The following is an 18,939-nucleotide window of genomic DNA, read 5'->3' on the forward strand; positions in this document are numbered from 1 at the left end:
TCATTCAGCAGGCAGTTGACCAACATCCCCAGGTCCTTTTTCACCAGACAGCTTTCCAGCCACTCTTCTCCAAGCCTGTAGCGCTGCATGGGGTTGTTGTGACCGAAGTGCAGGACCCAGCCCTTGGTCTTGTTGAACCTCATGCCGTTGGCCTCAGCCCATTGATCCAGCCTCTCCAGATCTCTCTGTGGAGTCTTCCTGCCCTCAAGCAGGTCGACACTCCCACCTAACTTACTGTCATCTGCAAACTTACTGAGGGTGTACTTAATCCTCTTGGCCGGATCATTGATAAAGATATTAATGAGAACTGGCCCCAGTACTGAGCCCTGGGGAACAAATAGGGAGCTGAATATGGTTCATGTGCACCTGACACTAATCTTGGTATGCTTGAAAGACTTTTACGCTGGCAAAAAGCACCCACTGAATTACAGTGACTCAAGAATGATTTCTGCCTCTGAATACCCCCTTGGAAGAGATTTGGCCTGGTACAATGAGTGGGGCTTGTTACCCAGGGCAGTACGTTTTACTTTGACCTCCCAATCCATAATCCATAGTTATCCTTTATTTTCCATGTTTTCCAAAATCCCTCTCATGTTAGGCAATTAAAGAGATTCATATGCTTCATGTAGGAGATTTAAGTAAAATACTCTAGAATTTGGAGAAAGAAGCTTATGTTGGGGGGGGAGTGAAGGGAAGGGAAGGTTTTACTGGTTTAGACTTCATCTGATATCTTCTGTCACAAATTCAGGAGGTGATGATTTTCTCAAACAGCCCTCCAATTTCAGAATGTTTTATGACTGTCAGCATTAATATCTACTACCATTTTGATAACTAGCATGTGTGATTACAGTGGTGCATTAGCAACACAAGAACTTTCAATTTGGTATCTCTATCTGCGGAAATGAAATAACAGCACGTTTGAAGGGATGCTACATCCAAATGTATCCTTGTCCAGAAGATTAGTTGATCAAAGGCATTTTAAATCAAGAGATCTTTACAGGTTTGCATTATGCCCACCACTTGTTCAGTTAGCTGGACTTCTTAATGAATTATAAGAACAGTGTTCCATCCTACCAAAATAGAATTCAAAGCATTCTCACTGATTTCCAAATTGGTGAACACTTAACAGGTTCCTGTCTCTGCAGCTGACTGTATCATGCATCTAATTGAATCCACCAGCTGCAATAGACTTGGTTTTCAGTTCTGACTTGTATGTAAGCCTGTGCTATGTGTTGATGTTTATAAACCTAATTTGCATTAAGTTTTAATTGATTGTTCTACAAAACATCAAATCATAGAATGGTTCAGGTTGGAAGGAACCTTAAAGATCATCTAGTCCCAACCCCCCTGCCCTGGGCAGGGACACCTCCCACCAGACCAGGCTGCTCAAAGCCTCATCCAGCCTGGCCTTGAACACTTCCAGGGATGGGGCATTGACAACCTCCCTGGGCAACCTGTTCCACTGCCTCACCACCCTCACAGTAAAGAATTTCTTCCTAATCTAAATCTCCCCTCCTTCAGTTTGAAGCTGTTACCCTGTTTCCTATCATTACACTCCCTGATAAAGAGTCCCCCCCATCCTTCCTGTAGGCCCCCTTTAGGTACTGGAAGGTGGCTATAAGGTTTCCCCAGAGCCTTCTCTTCTCCAGGCTGAACAACCCCAGCTCTCTCAGCCTGTCCTCATAGGAGAGCTGCTCCAGCCCTCAGATCATCTTCGTGGCCCTCCGCTGGACCCACTCCAACAGGTCTGTGTCCTTCTTGTGCTGAGGACTCCAGAGCTGGACACAGTACTCCAGGTGGGGTCTCACCGGAGCAGAGTAGAGGGGCAGAATCACCTCCCTTGACCTGTTGGCCATGCTTCTTTTGATGCAGCCCAGGATGTGGTTGGCTTTCTGGGCTGCAAGTGTGCATTGCCTGCTCATGTTGAGCTTCTTGTCCACCAGCATCCCCAAGTCCTTCTCCTCCTCAGGGCTGCTCTCAAGCCATTCTCCGTGCAGCCTGTATTTGTACCTGGGATTGCCATGACCCAGGGGCAGGACCTTGCACTTGGCCTGGTTGAACTTCATGAGGTTTGCAGGGGCCCACCTCTCAAGCCTGTCCAGGTCCCTCTGGATGGCATCCCTTCCCTCCAGCGTGTGTTTGTGCATGCTGTGGCCCATCATCCATTTTATCCACAACGGTGTGCTGGTTTTGCACCTTTTTATGTGTGGAAACTGTATTGCCCTACATCAAGATCGAAGGAGCCTGGGTTGCAGTGATCATGCACTGGTGGAGTTTGTAGTCCTAAGGGATATGGGTCAGGGGAAGAGTAAAGTCAGGACCTTGAATTTCAGGAAAGCAAACTTCCAACTCTTCAAGGAGTTAGTCAATAGGACCCCCTGGGAAACTGCCCTCAGGGACAAGGGAGCAGAACAGAGCTGGCAGATCTTCAAGGACTCTTTCCATAGTGTACAAGAGCTCTTGATCCCCAGGTGTAAGAAATCAGGAAAGGAAGGCAAGAGACCAGCATGGCTGAGTCAAGACCTGCTGGTCAAACTAAAGGGCAGTGGAAGCAGGGACAGGTATCCTGTTATCTTCACTGGCAACCTCTCTCCCCACACCTCTCAAGTGGATGGACCGCAGGGCAGGGACTGGGGGAGCCAAGTCCCTTTCACTGTAAGGGAAGATCAGGTTCAAGACCATCTGAGGAAGCTGAACATACAGAAGTCTGTGGGACCCAATGAGATGCATCCCAGAGTCCTGAGGGAATTGGCTGATGTAGTTGCCAAGCCACTCTCCATGATATTTGAAAAGTCGTGGCAGTCAGGTGAAGTCCCTGGTGACTGGAAAAGGGGAAACATTGCACCTGTTTTTAAAAAGGATAGAAAGGAGGACCCTGGGAACTACCAACCTGTCAGCCTCACCCCTGTTCCTGGGAAGATCTTCCGAGAAGCTATGTTAAAGAGGATGGGAAGACAGCCAGCATGGCTTCACCAAGGGCAAGTCCTACCTGACCAACCTAGTGGCCTTCTATGATGAAGTGACTGCATCAGTGGACAAGGGAAGAGCTAGAGATGTCATTGATCTGGGCTTCTGTAAAGCTTTTGACACGGTCCCCCACAACATCCTTCTCTCTAAATTGGAGAGGTATGGATTTGATGGATGGACTATTTGGTGGATAAGGAATTGGTAGGATGGTCGCATCCAGAGGGTAGTGGTCAATGGCTCAATGTCCAGATGGAGATTGGTGATGAGTGGTGTCCCTCGGGGGTCTGTACTGTTTAATATCTTTGTCAATGACATAAACAGTGGGATCGAGTGCACCCTCAGCAAGTTTGCAGATGACACCAAGCTGAGTGGTGTCACTGAAAAGTCTGAGGAACAGGATGCTGTTCAAAGGGACCTGAACAAGCTGGAGAAGTGGATCCATGTGAACCTCATGAGGTTCAACAAGACCAAGTGCAGGGTCCTGCACCTGGGTCGGGGCAGCCCCTGGTATCAATACAGACTGGTGGATGAAGGGATTGAGAGCAGCTCTGCCGAGAAGGATTTGGGGATGCTGGTGGATGAAAAGCTGGATATGAGCTGACAATGTGTACTCACAGCCCAGATGGCCGACCGTATCCTGGGCTGCATCAAAAGAAGCGTGGCCAGCAGGTCGAGGGAGGCGATTCTGCCCCTCTACTCCAATCTCAGGAGACCCCACCTGGAGTACTGTGTCCAGCTCTGTAGCCCTCAGCACAGGAAAGACATGGACCTGTTGGAACGGGTCCAGAGGAGGGCCACAAAAATGATGAGAGGGCTGGAGCACCTCTCCTATGAGGACAGGCTGAGAGAGTTGTGGTTGTTCAGCCTGGAGAAGAGAAGGCTCCGGGGAGACCTTATTGTGGCCTTTCAGCACTTAAAGGGGGCTTATAAGAAAGATGGGGACAAACCTTTTAGCGGGGCCTGTAGTGATAGGAGAAGGGTTAATGGTTTTAAACAAAAGAGGGTAGATTTAGACTAGATATAAGGAAGAAAATTTTTACACTGAGGGTGATGAAACACTGGCCCAGGTTGCCCAGAGAGGTGGTGGATGCCCCATCCCTGGAAACATTCAAGGTCAGGGTGGATGAGGCTCTGAGCAACCTGCTCTAGTTGAAGATGTCCCTGCTCATTGCAGGGGGGTTGGACTAGATGACCTTTAAAGATCCCTTCCAACGCAAACCATTTTATGATGATTTTTTCCTTTATGCTTGTTGAATACATGAGGAGCAGAGCTATTCATTAAATAAATAAAGAAGTAACATACTTCTGTCTGAAGAGTGGAATTACCTGCCATCAGGTTATCATGCTTACTATTTCATCTGCTCAATGGGATTCCACAGTGAAGGCTTTTATGGACATTATCTGCAAAAATAATTACTGCTCTTCACCTTTGGGAAAAGAAACCATGAAATTCTGGACAGTGATGCCACAACAATGATGAGGCAGAACAGCTCTCTGTTTCTCACAAGCAACAGTCTAGCAGATTTCCTGAGCAGGTGCATTATCATAACTAAGTACTCTCAGAAAAAGTCCATTATCAAGTTGATATTCCATGATGAGCAAATCATATTACAGACTTATTTGCCTCTAATATTGAAGTGTCCAGTGTTCCAGGAAATTTGAGTTCAGCTTCATTACAAGGTGTCATACTATGGGATCAACTGCACATGTGCACAATTTCTAGTATAATGCGCAATATAAGTCAAAACCAGTTATAGAAAAAAGTTAATATAACTTTTCTTAGTTTCTTCAGCTTCTTATTCTACACGTAGACCTACCAGCCCTAGGGGATGAATGAGAATCGGAAGTGAAGGTCAAATAACTGTACCCAAATTTGAAATTATATTATCTGAAAGCCCATACATTTGCTGCTTTGAATGTTGCTAACAAATTGCTCCTTACGGATAGAAGAACTTCTTCTATAAAACAAAGTTCTTTTTTAAGATCATTATAACCATACCAATGAAGGAGATTCTTAGTTTGATACATTACAGAAACTTTTTACTTGAGCCCAAGGCTTACCATTGTACATTGGATCATGTTGGATTTGTCTTACATTCCATCAGGTGGATTTCCTGTTAGTACTGTCTTAATCGGCCTTTTGTCATCCTATGACATCGAAGAACTCTTAAAAATGTTTTTTTTTGTCCTTAGTTACCAGAAGAGATCCCACTCCTGCATATGGGAACTTAATACTACTTGTGCAAATCTTACGATGAAGTATTGTGTTCAACTTTTGGTGAATATTCTTTACATAATTTCACTTTCAACAGTGAAATTAGTTACTGTTGCATTAGCCAGAAAGTAGTAAGCTTACAGCCTTTTATGTCTAATATTTTTATATAATTCTCCACAAATATAAAGTAATGCTGAAATCCCATCTGAAAATATTTTTTTAAAAGTTTCCTCAGACTTCTCTTTAAAACAATCCATTGATTTACTTGTGTTCTATCATAATAACTAATCAGTTCTGGAAAAGCAGAAAATTAACTTCATAGATGTTTCAGTCATGGACAGAAAATCCTTTCAGACTGTCTTTCCATCTGCCTCCTCAGTAACCTCTCCTGTGCTTCACAAGGTCAAACTATCTTCTTCTAAAGACTTTTCAAATAAATCATTGTGTAATAAATATTAATCTTGTATCATATGGTTGAACCCAGGAAGATTGCACTAAATGTTTTAGAATGGTTTCTTGTTTGATGTGCTGGGTGTGAAGACTACCAGTATTTTTTTTAAGTGAAAGCTTAGGTCGTGTCTCCAGGCAGAATGCAAATTAATGCAAAATAATGCAGTGATAGCTATTCTGCATGAGCTCCTTCACATAGACACACTTATTCTGTGTTATAAGAGCTTTTTTTTCTGCTTAGCTTAATTCACATGTGTCTCAGCCTGAAATAAGAGAGTTTACACAGAGAGCTATTATGGAATATCATTATTTCCTCTGTGCATACAAACCTTCTATACATAGAGGTATAGAGAGATGCTATAAGCAGTCTGTGTGGAAACATGGAAGCCTGGATCTTAGCAATGGATTGGATGATTGGTTCCCATTATAAAATACCAATATTACAGATAGCAGTGCCTGAACTTTGTGACAACAAGGAAGGTAGCTCATTAGAATTCTCTCTAAAAGAAAAAAAAAATCCAATATTAACAGTGTAGTAAAACTAAAGACAGGAAAAATGTTTCTAAATGGTAAAGTGGCTGAAACTGTCTAACAATTCTGAAATTAGGACAAATTTGAGAATGAATTTTTATTAGAGAATAATTATTTGAAGCTAGTTTCAAAATTGTTAGCAGAGAGAAATTGTACTTCAGAAAGGTACAGCTTGGAGACTATGGCATTTGAGGGATGGGACATCTTCCTACTAGTTCAAATCTCTTTTTTGGCTGGGTGTTGGCAGGGATTTGCACCAGAGTCTCCTATTTCTCTTTTCAGTGCACTGAGACTACTGGAGGGGTGGGGAGGGTATTCTGTTATAAGTCTTCTAACTGTTTGTGCTGTCTACATTTGTCTTTTAAATATTAACTGTCAATTATTATATAGGATGCTGATTAGGAAACAATTTCTAATCCAAGTTACCGTTAATATCTGTTTATAATATAATGGAAAACAATTTAACAGGGGAGGTTAAAAGACCTAGCACCAAGTACACTGTAATGTGATGGTAAGGATACTTTCCAGAAAAATCTGGGTTCATCACCCTAGAAAGAAGCAAGAATTGAAGCCTGCCTTGTGCATTCAGAGATACTACTCTAACTACTAGATTTTGAATGAGATAGCAATGCTATATATTTTAGCCACTCCTTTTGTTTCCTTGTATGAAAAATGCCAGAAATGCATCGTTTCAGCCTGATCTAATGGGACATTGTGAGAGAGAAAGGGAAGAGAGTGTTGTCAACAAAACCAAAGGTAAAAAATTTACGTGTGGGCTCTTTATGCATTCTTGAGTAGAACAAGGAAAGGTTTGTGGAGAGAGAAATAAATAAAAGGTATAGATTAGTTTGTTTGCTGGGATTTTTGATAATCTTTTAATATTACGCACTGTTGTGATACCAGTGGATTCTGGATAGTGTGTGACATTTGAAGCTTGGATAATAGAGAAATCAAAGATTATCCTCAGCATTTGTGCAAGTCTTCAGTGAACATATATCTTCTTAACATATATAGGTGTAGCATTTCAAATTTATTTCTGGTGCATTCTACTGATTGAGTGGGATGAACTAGGCCATCATATGTTTTGATGAATAGCTTTCCTGCTTCTGCCTGGTATTTAGTTTAATGTTGATTCCTAATTCCTTTTTACACAAGAAGATTCTTGTTTGAGGGAAACAGGTACTAAGAAACAAAGACAAAGGATACAGAAAGAAACAATTTTCTCTTTTTTTTTTCTATAATGTTCTTTGCTTTCAATCTGAATTTTTTTCTTGACTCAGTTAAATTATTTTCCCTTCTCTTGCTTCCTTGCAGAATTTAAAGGGTTAGAGATGGGTAAGAATAACTTCAAAGTAATGATCAAGAAGAGAAGGTATCTGACAAGATGAGGTACCTGCTTTGATTTCTATATATGCTGAGTAGTTCCCAGTGGCAAAGAATCCTGTATGGGACCTAAGGAGGAACATACCCTGGAGGACGATCATCTAAAGCTTTTAGATGTCCCCACTAATTGTAGAGGTTCCCATTCATACTCTGATTTGTAGGCCTTTTTCTCTCTTTTCCATTGCAGAAAGATCTTACCAGGTTTTAATTCTGGTCATGTTCATGGAAAGGAAATCTATGTCAGTTTTTCTTAGTTATGGATCCACGGCCTGCTTCTCTTCCTGGTTTTTCCTGTTCTGTCTCTCAAACTTCCTTTCTGATCTCTTCCCTTGTTTTCCCTATTTAATCTTATTTTTTGTCTAGTGCACTTGGTTTCCTGATAAAATTAGACAGATGTTATCCTTGTGTCATAATTTATGAATAGTAACTTTTGAAGCTCTAATAAATTGCAACCAAATTTGACAGTGGGCCAAAAGTCTCAAAGATAATCAAATGTCTACAACCTTCCTGGCAAGGCAGCAGTTAGGGTAATGAGACACAAATTAGCACTTCCTTGATTTGTTGGACCTCACCTTTCATCTGCTCCATCTACGCAAGCATCACTATGGAGAACTCTCCTTCCCATATGGTTGTGAGCCATGAACATTGGTTTTAATGGTCTGGGTCTGGCTAACCCAGATCCTTTGCTTGACACTTTTCTGTACTAGAGGGAAACTAGTGGAGATTCCCACTGCTCACAAAAATCTCGTATAAACCTTTGTGCCCATCCTTTCCTACTGGTGGCAAGCCTTTACTCTCCTACCTTACTGACTCCATCTTGTAGGTATTTCAGTACAATAAGCTCTCAGGAGGTGTGCTGCATTAGCTGTCTGTCTTCCAAACAGCCCTGCAATAACTATGGCAATTGCTTAAACAGAAGAGATTAAGAAACATGTCCTGTTTCTTGGTTGTTTTTTTTTAAAGCTGGTTTTGTTCTCTCATGTGTTGTGCTGCATATTTCTCTGCTATGTAGCTATTTCCTGCTTCTTATTTCGGTGTGCATGCTTTCATGATTCATCAAGTACCCTCTTTCACTGTCCTCATTATCCAGATATGTAGATATTATAAGTACACTGCCTGTCTTACTAGTTGCCTATGATGGTTCCCTTTGCTGTTTTGCTGGAAACTATGCTGTGGGTACTAGTTTTGGCTCCTTCAAGAGTGGTACCTCAAACCAGGACACTCATCCTTGGTCACTATGTTTCCCCCCACTTCCAATAAAGCATGGAGATTCTCACTAGCCCTCCTTTTGTTGCTAATGTATTTATAGAAACTTTTTTTATTGTCTTTTATGGTAGTATCCAGATTAAGTTCTAGTTGGGCTTTGGCCCTTTAATTTTCTCCCTGCATAATCTCACGACATCCTTGTAGTCCTCCTGAGTTGCCTGCCCCTTCTTCCGTAGGCCATAAACTTTCCTTTTCTTCCTAAGTTCCAGCCAAAGATCTCTGTTCAGCCAGACCAGACTTCTTCCCCATCAGCTCATCTTTTGGCATATGGGGATGGCCTGCTCCTGTGCCTTGAAGATTTCCTTCTTGAAGAATGTCCAGCCTTCCCGGACTCCTTTGCCCTTCAGGACTGCCTCCCAAAGGACTCTGTCAACCATGCTCCTAAACAGGCCAAAGCCTGCCCTCTGGAAGTCCAAGGTGGCAGTTCTACTAACCCCCCTCCTTACTTCTCCAATAATTGAAAACTCTATCATTTCATGATTGCTGTGCCCAAGAGCCTCCAACCCTCACATCACCCACAAGCCCTTCTCATTTTGCAAACAACAGGTACAGAAGGGCTCCTTCCCTAGTTGGCTCCCTCACCAGCTGTGTCAGGAAGTTATCTTCCACACACACCAGGAACCTCCTAGACTGTTTCCTCTCCACTGTATTGTATTTCCAGCAGACATCTGGTAAGTTGAAGTCCCCCAGGAGAACAAGGGCTAGCAATTGTCAGACTTCTCCCAGCTGCTTATAGAATATTTCATCTGCCTCTTCATCCTGGTTGGGTGGTCTATAAACAGACTCCCACCATGATATCTGCCTCGTTGACCCTTCCCCTGATTCTTGCCCATAAACACTTGACCCTTTCATCACCATTGTCAAGCTCTAGACAGCCAAAACACTCCCTAACACACAGGGCTACCCCACTACCTCTCCTTCCTTGCCTGTCCCTTTCTGAAGAGTTTATAGCCGTCCATTGCAGAACTCCAGTTGTGAGAGTCATCCCACCATGTTTCTGTGATGGCAACTATATCATAGTTTTCCTGCTGCACAATGGCTTCATGCTCCTCCTGTTTGTTGCCCATGCTGCATGCGTTGGTGTAGATGCACTTCAGTTGGGCTATTGATCTCACCACCTTTTTTTGGGGGGAGAAGCCCTAATTCTTATGTGACCATTCCCAGGCACTTCCATGATTTCTAGCCCATCAATATCGCTTGTGTCTTTTCTGCCGCATGGATCTCCATCCCCTACCTCCTCTGAGATGGCAGACCAAAGGCTCTTGCTAGCACACTGTCCCTGAAACATCGGTGTGCCGCCCCCAGGCTTATCTCTAGTGAGTCTGGTGTTATCCCTTTCCCCTTTCAAATCTAGTTTAAAGCTTTTTAAACTTTATCCTTCTGTATTCACCGTTGGTGTGGCCTCACCTTGAGTACTGTGTGCAGTTCTGGGCCCCACAATTTAAAAAGGATGTGAAGGTCCTTGAATGCATCCAGAGGAGGGCAACAAAGCTGGTGAGAGGGCTGGAAGGCATGTCCTATGAGGAATGGCTGAGGACTCTGGGTTTGCCTAGTTTGGAGAGAAGGAGGCTGAGGGGCGACCTCATTGCTCTCTACAGCTTCCTGAGGAGGGGACGTGGAGAGGGAGGTGCTGAGCTCTTCTCCCTGGGATCCAGGGACAGGAAGCGTGGGAATGGTTCAGAGCTGTGCCAGGGGAGGTTCAGACTGGACATTTGGAAGCATTTCTTTACCGAGAGGGTGGTCAAACACTGGAAGGGGCTTCCTAGAGAGGTGGCCGATGCTCCAAGCCTGTCAGTGTTTCAGAGGCATTTGGACAATGCCCTTAATAACATGCTTTAGCTTTTGGTCAGCCCTGAAGTGGTCAGGCAGTTGGACTAGATGATCATTGTAGGTCCCTTCCAACTGAACTATTCTATTCTATATTTGCAGAAATTGCTAATTTTGACCTGAGTTTTCCTCTGGTGTATTTCGAGGCTAAGGATAAGATACACTAGGCCTTCAAAGTAGGTTATTTTGAGTTTCCCCTCTTGCATAGTTGGTCCCTCTTTACACGTGAATTTGAGAGCTTATGAAATCTACCCAGCATTAAACCAAAACACGTAGAAGTAAAGCAGACGAAAAAGCAGGTACCATATTCCTAACTCCTGGGTCTGCACTCGCATTCCTGCTCCTCCGTGGGTGGCAGCCTCCTAGCTCTCTGTCCAGGCGCTGCGTGTGCGCTGCCGCAGCTGTCCCGGGGAGGCTGGGCTGGGGCTCCGCTTCGTCCCTCGCCTGTTGGGGCTGCTGGAGCTTTCTCTCTGTTTTCGGGTGGTGGGGGGAGGGGCTGTGGAGGAGGCGCCCCGTTTTCCACCGCCCGGGATTGAGGGGCTCGTATTTTGTCGCCCCCAGGCTCCTGACGGTGTGGGATACTCTGGGGAAAGGCTGACGGCGGCGCCGGCGGGCCCGAGGCGGCTCGGGCGGGCGGAGGAGTGCCCAGCGCTAGGACCCAGGAGGACGTGAGGTGGATCTTAGGGACATATTGCAAATTCGCCGTGACTCAGTCCGCTCGGTGCGGTGTACAGCGGGCGGCGGCGGGAGCAGGTCAACGCTGTTCGTCTGTGGGGCTAGGCTCAGCGGGGTGCGCGGGTGAGAGCGGGCCGGGTACCGCGCAGCTAGCTAGCTGCTAGCAAGCTAGCTTTCCGCCTCCTCCTCCTATCCACCCTCCCCCCCATCGGCTTGGGGCCTGCTGCGCCGCTAACCGCGGCCGCTTGTTTGGTGTTTTTCAGCAAGCCAAGATGGAGTATGAGTGGAAGCCCGACGAGCAGGGGCTTCAGCAAATCCTGCAGCTGCTCAAGGAGTCTCAGTCCCCGGACACCACCACGCAGAGAGCCGTGCAACAAGTATCCTTGGTCGAGGCCTACGCCGCGCGGGCGGGTGGGACAGGCAGAGCGGGGCCGCGGCGGCCCGGGCGGGCGCTGGGGAGGCCGGGGGCGCCGGGTGGGGGCAGCGCGGCCATAGGCCGGCGTTGCGACAGGCGGCTGTGACGGCCGGGCCTGCCCAGGGAGCCGCCATAGTGAGCGCTGTGGGCTGAGCCTTCGCCGGAGCGGGTGTCCGTGGCGCGGCGTTTGAACTGCCGAGTCGGCCTGTAGGCCGCGGGGCCACCTTCCCCTGCCGGGATCCCGAACACCTCTTGTGAGCCCGGAGACAAGGTTCGTATTTTTCTTTTTAATGCCCTGGCGTGGCTGCTTCGGTTTCTGCTGCTTTCCCAGGTTACCCCACGCTGGGCCGCTGCCAGAGCCCAGCCCTCGGCCGCGGCGGATCCCGCCGAGAGGGCTGGAGCCGGGAGGGGGCCGCTGCCCGCTGGGCTGAGTTGGTAGTGCGGCGCGGGGTACCCGTCACCCCTGCGGCAAAGCGGGACTGAGCAGGGACTTCCTAAACTAACCTGGCGCTGGGATTCAAGGCGAAAGCCGTAGCTGTTGGGAGGAGTGTCCCTGGTGTAGCCGCTGCCTGCATGCTCTCGTTGGCCTGCTGGTTTTGACACTGTATCTTGCTACGTTGTGAGGATTTTTCTGCTTGCCTAGAATCCTGAGCCTGAAATACTGTTCTATATTTCATGAGAAGGGGGAAATCTACCGTATGTGGCTTCTTGTGCAGCTTTGCAGTGAGTTTTATGTTAGTGTTGTAGATTGTTGATTTGTTGTTTGGGTGTCGTGTCGTTCCCCCCCTAAGTCTCTCTTGATCTTAAAAGTGACGAAATAGCAACATTTTAAGGAACAAAGACTGACAGAGGAAAATTTTACATTAAGACTAATAGAAGCATAAGGCTTGCAAAATAAAGCTCTCATCTACTGTTTCCTACTTCTTGAGCTAACTGTATAAGTGCTTTAAAATATCTAGAGGTCCTGAAAGGTTATCCTCCTATGAAGGATGAGTTTAGCATCTTGATTCCTTTTTAAGGCATTTGCTTGAAGGACTTTCCAGAAAGCAACATAATTCATTTATGTAGGTAAGAAAATATATACATATGTTATTTTAGGAGTTTAGCTTGAAGCCAAATTTGCTTGACTTCTCAGCTTTCCTAACAGATGTGGTCAAACTTTGGAAAGCTTCTGTTCTTATCTGAAAGGTGAAGGTAGTTTTCATCTTGTTCTTGCACCTATGTTTCAGATTCTTAAGATGCTATTGCTTCCTTTGAAAAATACTATACAGAAGTGGCTGACTTAAGTGTTCTGATAATGCCCCAAACTTAAACAGGTGCTCTTTTTTAGTATTTCAAATACATAAGTCTTTATAGCAGCAGTGTTTATAGTGTAGCTTTCATGTAAAATTACATTTTAAAGCTCTGCTTCAAATAACTTAAAGGCATCTGGCTTTTTTATTTTTTAAAATAGCAGTGTACTTGTAGGATGGGCGATGTAGGTGATACTGTCTGTTTTTAAAGATGAGTAGAAATTTACTGAACAAAAGTGCTGTTAACTGATGTTTGAAATTCTTCTTAAATGGCAGTGGTAACTCCCTGCTGTGCTGAAATACCTATGCCTTCAAGGAGGTCCTCATATGTTGGCCTGTAAAGTGTCCAGAGAGGTGTCATTCTAGAAAATCAGTTTGTGTACAGAAGGAATTTTTTTTTTTTTTGAGACCATGGATAAGCATGAACTTCTTGGTACAAATATCTGGGCATTTACAATTAAACAGATTCTCACTGTTGAAAGCTCAGGCTGTGGCTAGTTAGCATCATAAAAAAGTATATGATTAATTTTGAAGTGAGAAGCTTATCAAAATCATAATAGCCGTCATATTTTAATGCTGAAATGCTTTTATTTATTGTGGAGAAAATAACGACGTATTATGGGATTGTGCCTCTAGATTCCTTAGTTTTGTCTGGCTTCTAAGTGTAAATATTGAAATCTAAAACTGTACAGAGGAAAGTGGGGGGGTATTGTTTTTTGTTTGTTTTGGGGGGGGGTGGCTTTAAAAATATTTTTAAGTATCTATTAATCTCTGTGTCTGTCCCTGGATTCTTTTTTCAGATTTCAACGTAACTAAAAGCTACTGCTTCAGTATGAAAATTACAGAAACTGTTTTCAAATTATAAGCTCACAACACACAGGGTATGAACAATCACAGCTGTTTAAAATGACACAGTAGTACATAACTCAATAATCATAGTATTCAGAAAGCTATAAATGCTGTGTGTGAAGATTCAAATTTCCTTAACAGTTTCTTTCTTCAGAAACTAGAACAACTCAATCAGTATCCAGATTTCAACAACTACCTGATTTTTGTTCTTACGAAGTTGAAGTCTGAAGGTAAGTTTTTGAGATATTGACTGTTTTACTGTATTTTTTTCTTTTTAAAATTTATTTAGCTTGAAAGAAATAGGAAGTTGATTTCTATAGTCAGTTTGCTGGTTGGTTGATCTCCATAGTCATATAGAACTCTTCTTATCCTCTCAGGAGCCTTTGTGGAAAAAGATCTGATAACATGTTGGTGCTTGTAGTTTCAGTCTTGGAATAGATTCCATTCTACATGTCCTATGAAATCTTCCCAGAAATGTGGGAGCATTGTACTTCTATCAGACTATAGTGAAATTGTGGAATAACTGCATTTCATGGTGATGAATTGTGACTGTACACGTTATAAAATGTACTGCTAAATCCAGTTGTGATCATGATCTCCCTAGTAATCAATCTGTTAAATATTTCAGATCGTGTACTAGAGTTGTCCAAAGATTATATCTGTCAGAATCCTCATTCTGAAGTCTTAATTCTAATAAAATGTAGTTACTTACTGTTGGCTTATTTTTATGGACGTTAGTACAAACTGTCTATGGCATACTGCGTAGCCTCTTCCAGTTGTTAAATTCAGGCAGTTCCTTAGTAATGATCAGGGGGTGTGAAAGACTTTCTTTCCAGTGTACTACAGCTACTGATTTGTGAGGTCTTTGCCAGTGAGGGAGACGTATTTCAAGATCTATTTTGGCACATCTTCTGTCTTTACATTTGTTTGTACTTAATGTGTTTGATTTTGGGAGTGGGGTGTGTGGGGGTGTTTTTTTTCCTTAGTGTCCTGCTACTAATGCTTTTTCTGCCTTCTAGTGCTTCATCTCTGAGTTTTTGAATGCTTGCTTTTTCACTTTGAATTAGATTTTACTTACATGTGGCCCTGTAACATTCAGAGCATCAGCAAGAACATTTATGTTATGTTTGAACTAGTGTTTTGGTTGTGCTGTCAGCTTACTTCCGTAGGAAGGAAAGAGAGAGGAGGAAAGTATATTTTCATATTTGAAGGCTGAAGTATATCCAAATGTTTTTGTGCGTTCTATGTAGGAAATCTCCTGATAATCTTTAAGGCCTTGGGGAAATACCTCAAGGTTGAGAGAGAGATCGCTTTCAAGACCTGAATCAGCCAGGATATTAAATTTTTGAGCAAGGTGCTAGTGTAGATATAAAGTATTCAATCATAGAATCATAGAATGTGTTGGGTTGGAAGGGACCTTTAAAGGTCATCTAGTCCAACCCCCCTGCAGTCAGCAGGGAGATCTTCAACAAGAGCAGGTTGCTCAGAGCCTCATCAAGCCTGGCCTTGAACGTCTCCAGGGATGGGGCCTCCACCACCTCTCTGGGCAACCTGGGCCAGTGCCTCCCCACCCTCATTGTAAAGAACTTCTTCCTAATGTCTAATCTAAACCTGCCCTGCTCTAGTTTAAACCCATTGCCCCTCGTCCTATCCCTACATGCCCTTGCAAACAGTCCCTCCCCACCTTTCCTGTAGGCCCCCTTCAGGTACTAGAAGGCCGCTATAAGGTCTCCCCAGAGCCTTCTCTTCTCCAGGCTGAACAACCCCAGCTCTCTCAGCCTGTCCTCATAGGAGAGGTGCTCCAGCCCTCTGATCATCTCCGTGGCCCTCCTCTGGACCCGCTCCAACAGGTCCATGTCCTTCTTGTGCCGAGGGCTCCAGAGCTGGACGCAATACTCAAGGTGGGGTCTCACGAGAGCAGAGTAGAGGGGGAGAATCACCCCTCTCGATCTGCTGGCCACGCTTCTTTTGATGCAGCCCAGGATGCGATTGGCCTTCTGGGCTGCCAAGCGCACATTGTTGGCTCATGTCCAGCTTCTCATCCACCAGTACTCCCAGGTCCTTCTCTGGACTTGTTAATATGTATGCTATCAATATGTACTTGTTAATGAGTATGCTGTCATACTTTAATTGCTCATGTGCTTTATACCATTAACAGAAAAATGAAAAATGGACAGTCTGGTTGTGGGATTTGGAGTTCGTACAAAGAATATGGCAAGAGGGTTGCTCCATATCTTCCCCCCTCCCCCCCGAATCTATTTTCTAATACTGCCGTACTTGCCAATTTCCCTTTCTTCATTCTGTTCACCACTTGAGCTTGAGGTTCTAGATACTGATGTGTGTTTAGTGATGTGTCAGAATATCTTTCCAACAGCTCTCCTTAGATTATCTGATAGTCTTTTTTTCCCATTCTTAATGTTTACACGCATCAGTCTGTCTGGAATGGAATGAAGGGTAGGAGATGCTAACCATTGCAAAATGGCTGTTTTAAAGTATTAAATCTTGGGGGGAGTGTTGTGGTTTAACCCCAGCCGATATGACGTCACATGGTCTGGAATACCCCTTTGGTCGGTTGGGGTCAGCTGTCCTGGCTGTGTCCCCTCCCAACTTCTTGTGCACCCCCATCCTGCTTGCTGGCGGGTGTGAGGAGCAGAAAAGGCCTTGACTGCTTAGCAATGACCAAAAACATCAGTGCGCTATACCAGCTGCCAGCAAGAAAGTTAACTCCATCCTAGATGAAGCCATGACAAGGGGGTATTAGGATCTGGCAGGTTGAGGGGGGGCAAGCAAGCTGGGGAGAAGTAGCAAGTTAACCTCTTGGTTAAGGTGTTTGGGATCAGCCTGCATTGATATCTCTCACAGGTACATCAGGTAGGTCTTCTGTGAGATGTCTGATGTGCAGATGTTTCTTCAGAGAAGCTCTTGTCCTGCATCAGTGACGTTTTTAGTCATAATCTTTTGTTCAAGGCAGCTGTTTTCAACTTTGTATTCCTAGTTTAGGAAACTCGCAGACTACTGAAAGTGCCATAATTGAGTCCAGTGTTGGTGCTTTTCATAGTACTTGTCAAGTTCCAAATATCCTGTTACCTTGCTTGGGTAGGACTAATGAGGGATGACAGATTTGCTTTGAATTCAACCAACAGCCCTCTGTTGTCCCTCATTAGTCCTGCCTAAGCAAGATAAAGAGACTTTTAGAACTGCTATTCAGTAGTCAGAATATTCTTACTTCCTCTTTTGGACCAGTAGGGGAAAATGTACTGAAGACAGTTACGTACCTGATGAGTCCATCACAACTAGGATAGTATTCTTTCCTCTCCTCTCCTGAGGAGAGTTCTGTTGGCAGTCTATCCTACAGCCTTGCCGAGGTTGTTGGCTAGGGGAAAGAGCTAGTGTGCTTTACACCACAGACCAAAGTAGAGATATTTTTACTGTTGGAAGTTCACGCTTTTGTTATGACCATACTGTCTCAGCAGAAGGAGCCATGGAAATAAGCTTCTGACATCACTGACAGCTTATTCAATGGAACTTAAGGTGGTTTGATAGCTAGTGCATGAGAGCACTTGATTTGATAGCAGGTGTGACTAACCTTTGATTCGGTTTTTGCCACTGTTGAAACAGCTGCTGAGAAATCTGTGCTTAAAGAACCATTTAGGTGACAGCTGCTGAATGTGGGAATTCTGTAATGGTTGATTAAAACATGTGTTAAATACTCTTATTTTACCGCGATGGAGGTTGTACCAAGTTGCCTGCAGAGGCATAAGACTCAGGCCAAATACAAATAACTTTGCAAGCAAACTTTTATTTGCAAACAAATAACTTTGCTTGCAAAGCTGGCTGTTTCACTGAGGCCTGCCTCTAAGATAACTTATGTGTAGGTTAGGGATTTGCTTTGTTTTAGCACCAGAGGTATTACATTTCAGTTGCAAAAATTGTAAATTTTTTTTTTTTTCATCCAGTGTTAGCTTTATCAGGCTCCTGTGTCTGAATATATATGACTTGCTGGATTTAGGTCTATTGTGGTATTCCTACACATGTATGTGGTGTTTTTTCTGTTTTTAAACTTCTGTGGGCCTTGTTAAGCTTGGGTCCTCCTGGAAACAGGTGTTGCCCTGCTATGATTTCATCAGTGGATATATGGCCTGGCTTGCAGCTATGGTATATGCATGCCTTAGCTTTAAGCACTTCCTTTCTTTTTCTTTAAACTACTGTGCATTTCTAAAGACAAACCCCAATGTTACAAATATCATAGAACATAAAAAATATTGAGGAAAGGGCATGCAGTCCTGGAAGTCAGACAGTAGGCAAGCTGATGGAATAAAATATGATCCCAAGCCATTAAAGACTGAGGTATAGGACTCTAGAAGGTACTTCCCTCAAGGCATGGTGCTCGGAGATCTTCCTTAGTTGGGTGAGATGGAGTCCAGATAACCTGGAAAATATCTGAATTGAAGAAGTTTGTTTTTACTAAATTGTTTGTAAATAAAATTTATGATTTAGATGCTCTGTTAGCATAGCTGTTCCTTCTTGGTTTGGCAGGCATAAAACCTGGCAGATAATGTAGTGGCACTGACACTACACAGTGGCGCTGTTGTGGGTTTTTTGCTTGTTTGTGTGTGTTTGTTTTTTAATGTCCCCTGAGCTGAGCTCAGAATCCTATAAGCCTCTCTTCTGTTACTGAGTTGTTTTCTCGAGTGTGTGCATGTTGGTGCTGCTGCTTCTTCTCAGATCGCTTCTTTATTTTATATGTGTGTGGTGGGTTGACCCTGTCTGGCCGTCAGGTGCCCACCAAGCCGCTCTCTCACTCCCCCTCCTCAACTGGACAGGGGAGAGAAAATATAACGAAAGGCTCGTGGGTTGAGATAAGGACAGGGAGATCACTCAGCAATTACTGTCATGGGCAAAACAGACTCGACTTGGGGAAATTAATTTAATTTATTTCCAGTTAACACCAGAGCAGGATAATGAGAAATAAGAAAAAAATCTAAAAACACCTTTCTCCCACCCCTCCCTTCTTCCCAGGCTCAGTTTCACTCTTGATTCTTCTACCTCCTTCCCCCAAGTGGCGCAGA

The 18,939-nt window shown here is 44.1% G+C and overlaps 1 protein-coding gene across 7 annotated transcripts in view; it reads left to right on the forward strand.

Moving 5' to 3' along the window:
* The first annotated feature begins 11,087 nt into the window (after positions 1 to 11,087).
* Positions 11,088 to 18,939, forward strand: part of LOC128902131 (transportin-1-like) — an 88,938-nt gene continuing 81,086 nt past the window's right edge. Inside the window, exons 1-3 of one of the 7 annotated variants that reach the window (XM_054184542.1) lie at positions 11,088 to 11,437; positions 11,578 to 11,691; positions 14,025 to 14,100. In XM_054184542.1, coding sequence (XP_054040517.1) covers positions 11,587 to 11,691; positions 14,025 to 14,100 — 181 coding nt within the window. In that variant the 5' untranslated portion in view covers positions 11,088 to 11,437; positions 11,578 to 11,586. The remainder of the gene's footprint in view (positions 11,438 to 11,577; positions 11,692 to 14,024; positions 14,101 to 18,939) is intronic. The other 6 variants (XM_054184544.1, XM_054184545.1, XR_008463641.1 and 3 more) reach the window with 6 other exon arrangements.

This window comes from Rissa tridactyla, chromosome W, assembly GCF_028500815.1.
Source record: "Rissa tridactyla isolate bRisTri1 chromosome W, bRisTri1.patW.cur.20221130, whole genome shotgun sequence".
Taxonomy (NCBI): Eukaryota; Metazoa; Chordata; class Aves; order Charadriiformes; family Laridae; genus Rissa; species Rissa tridactyla.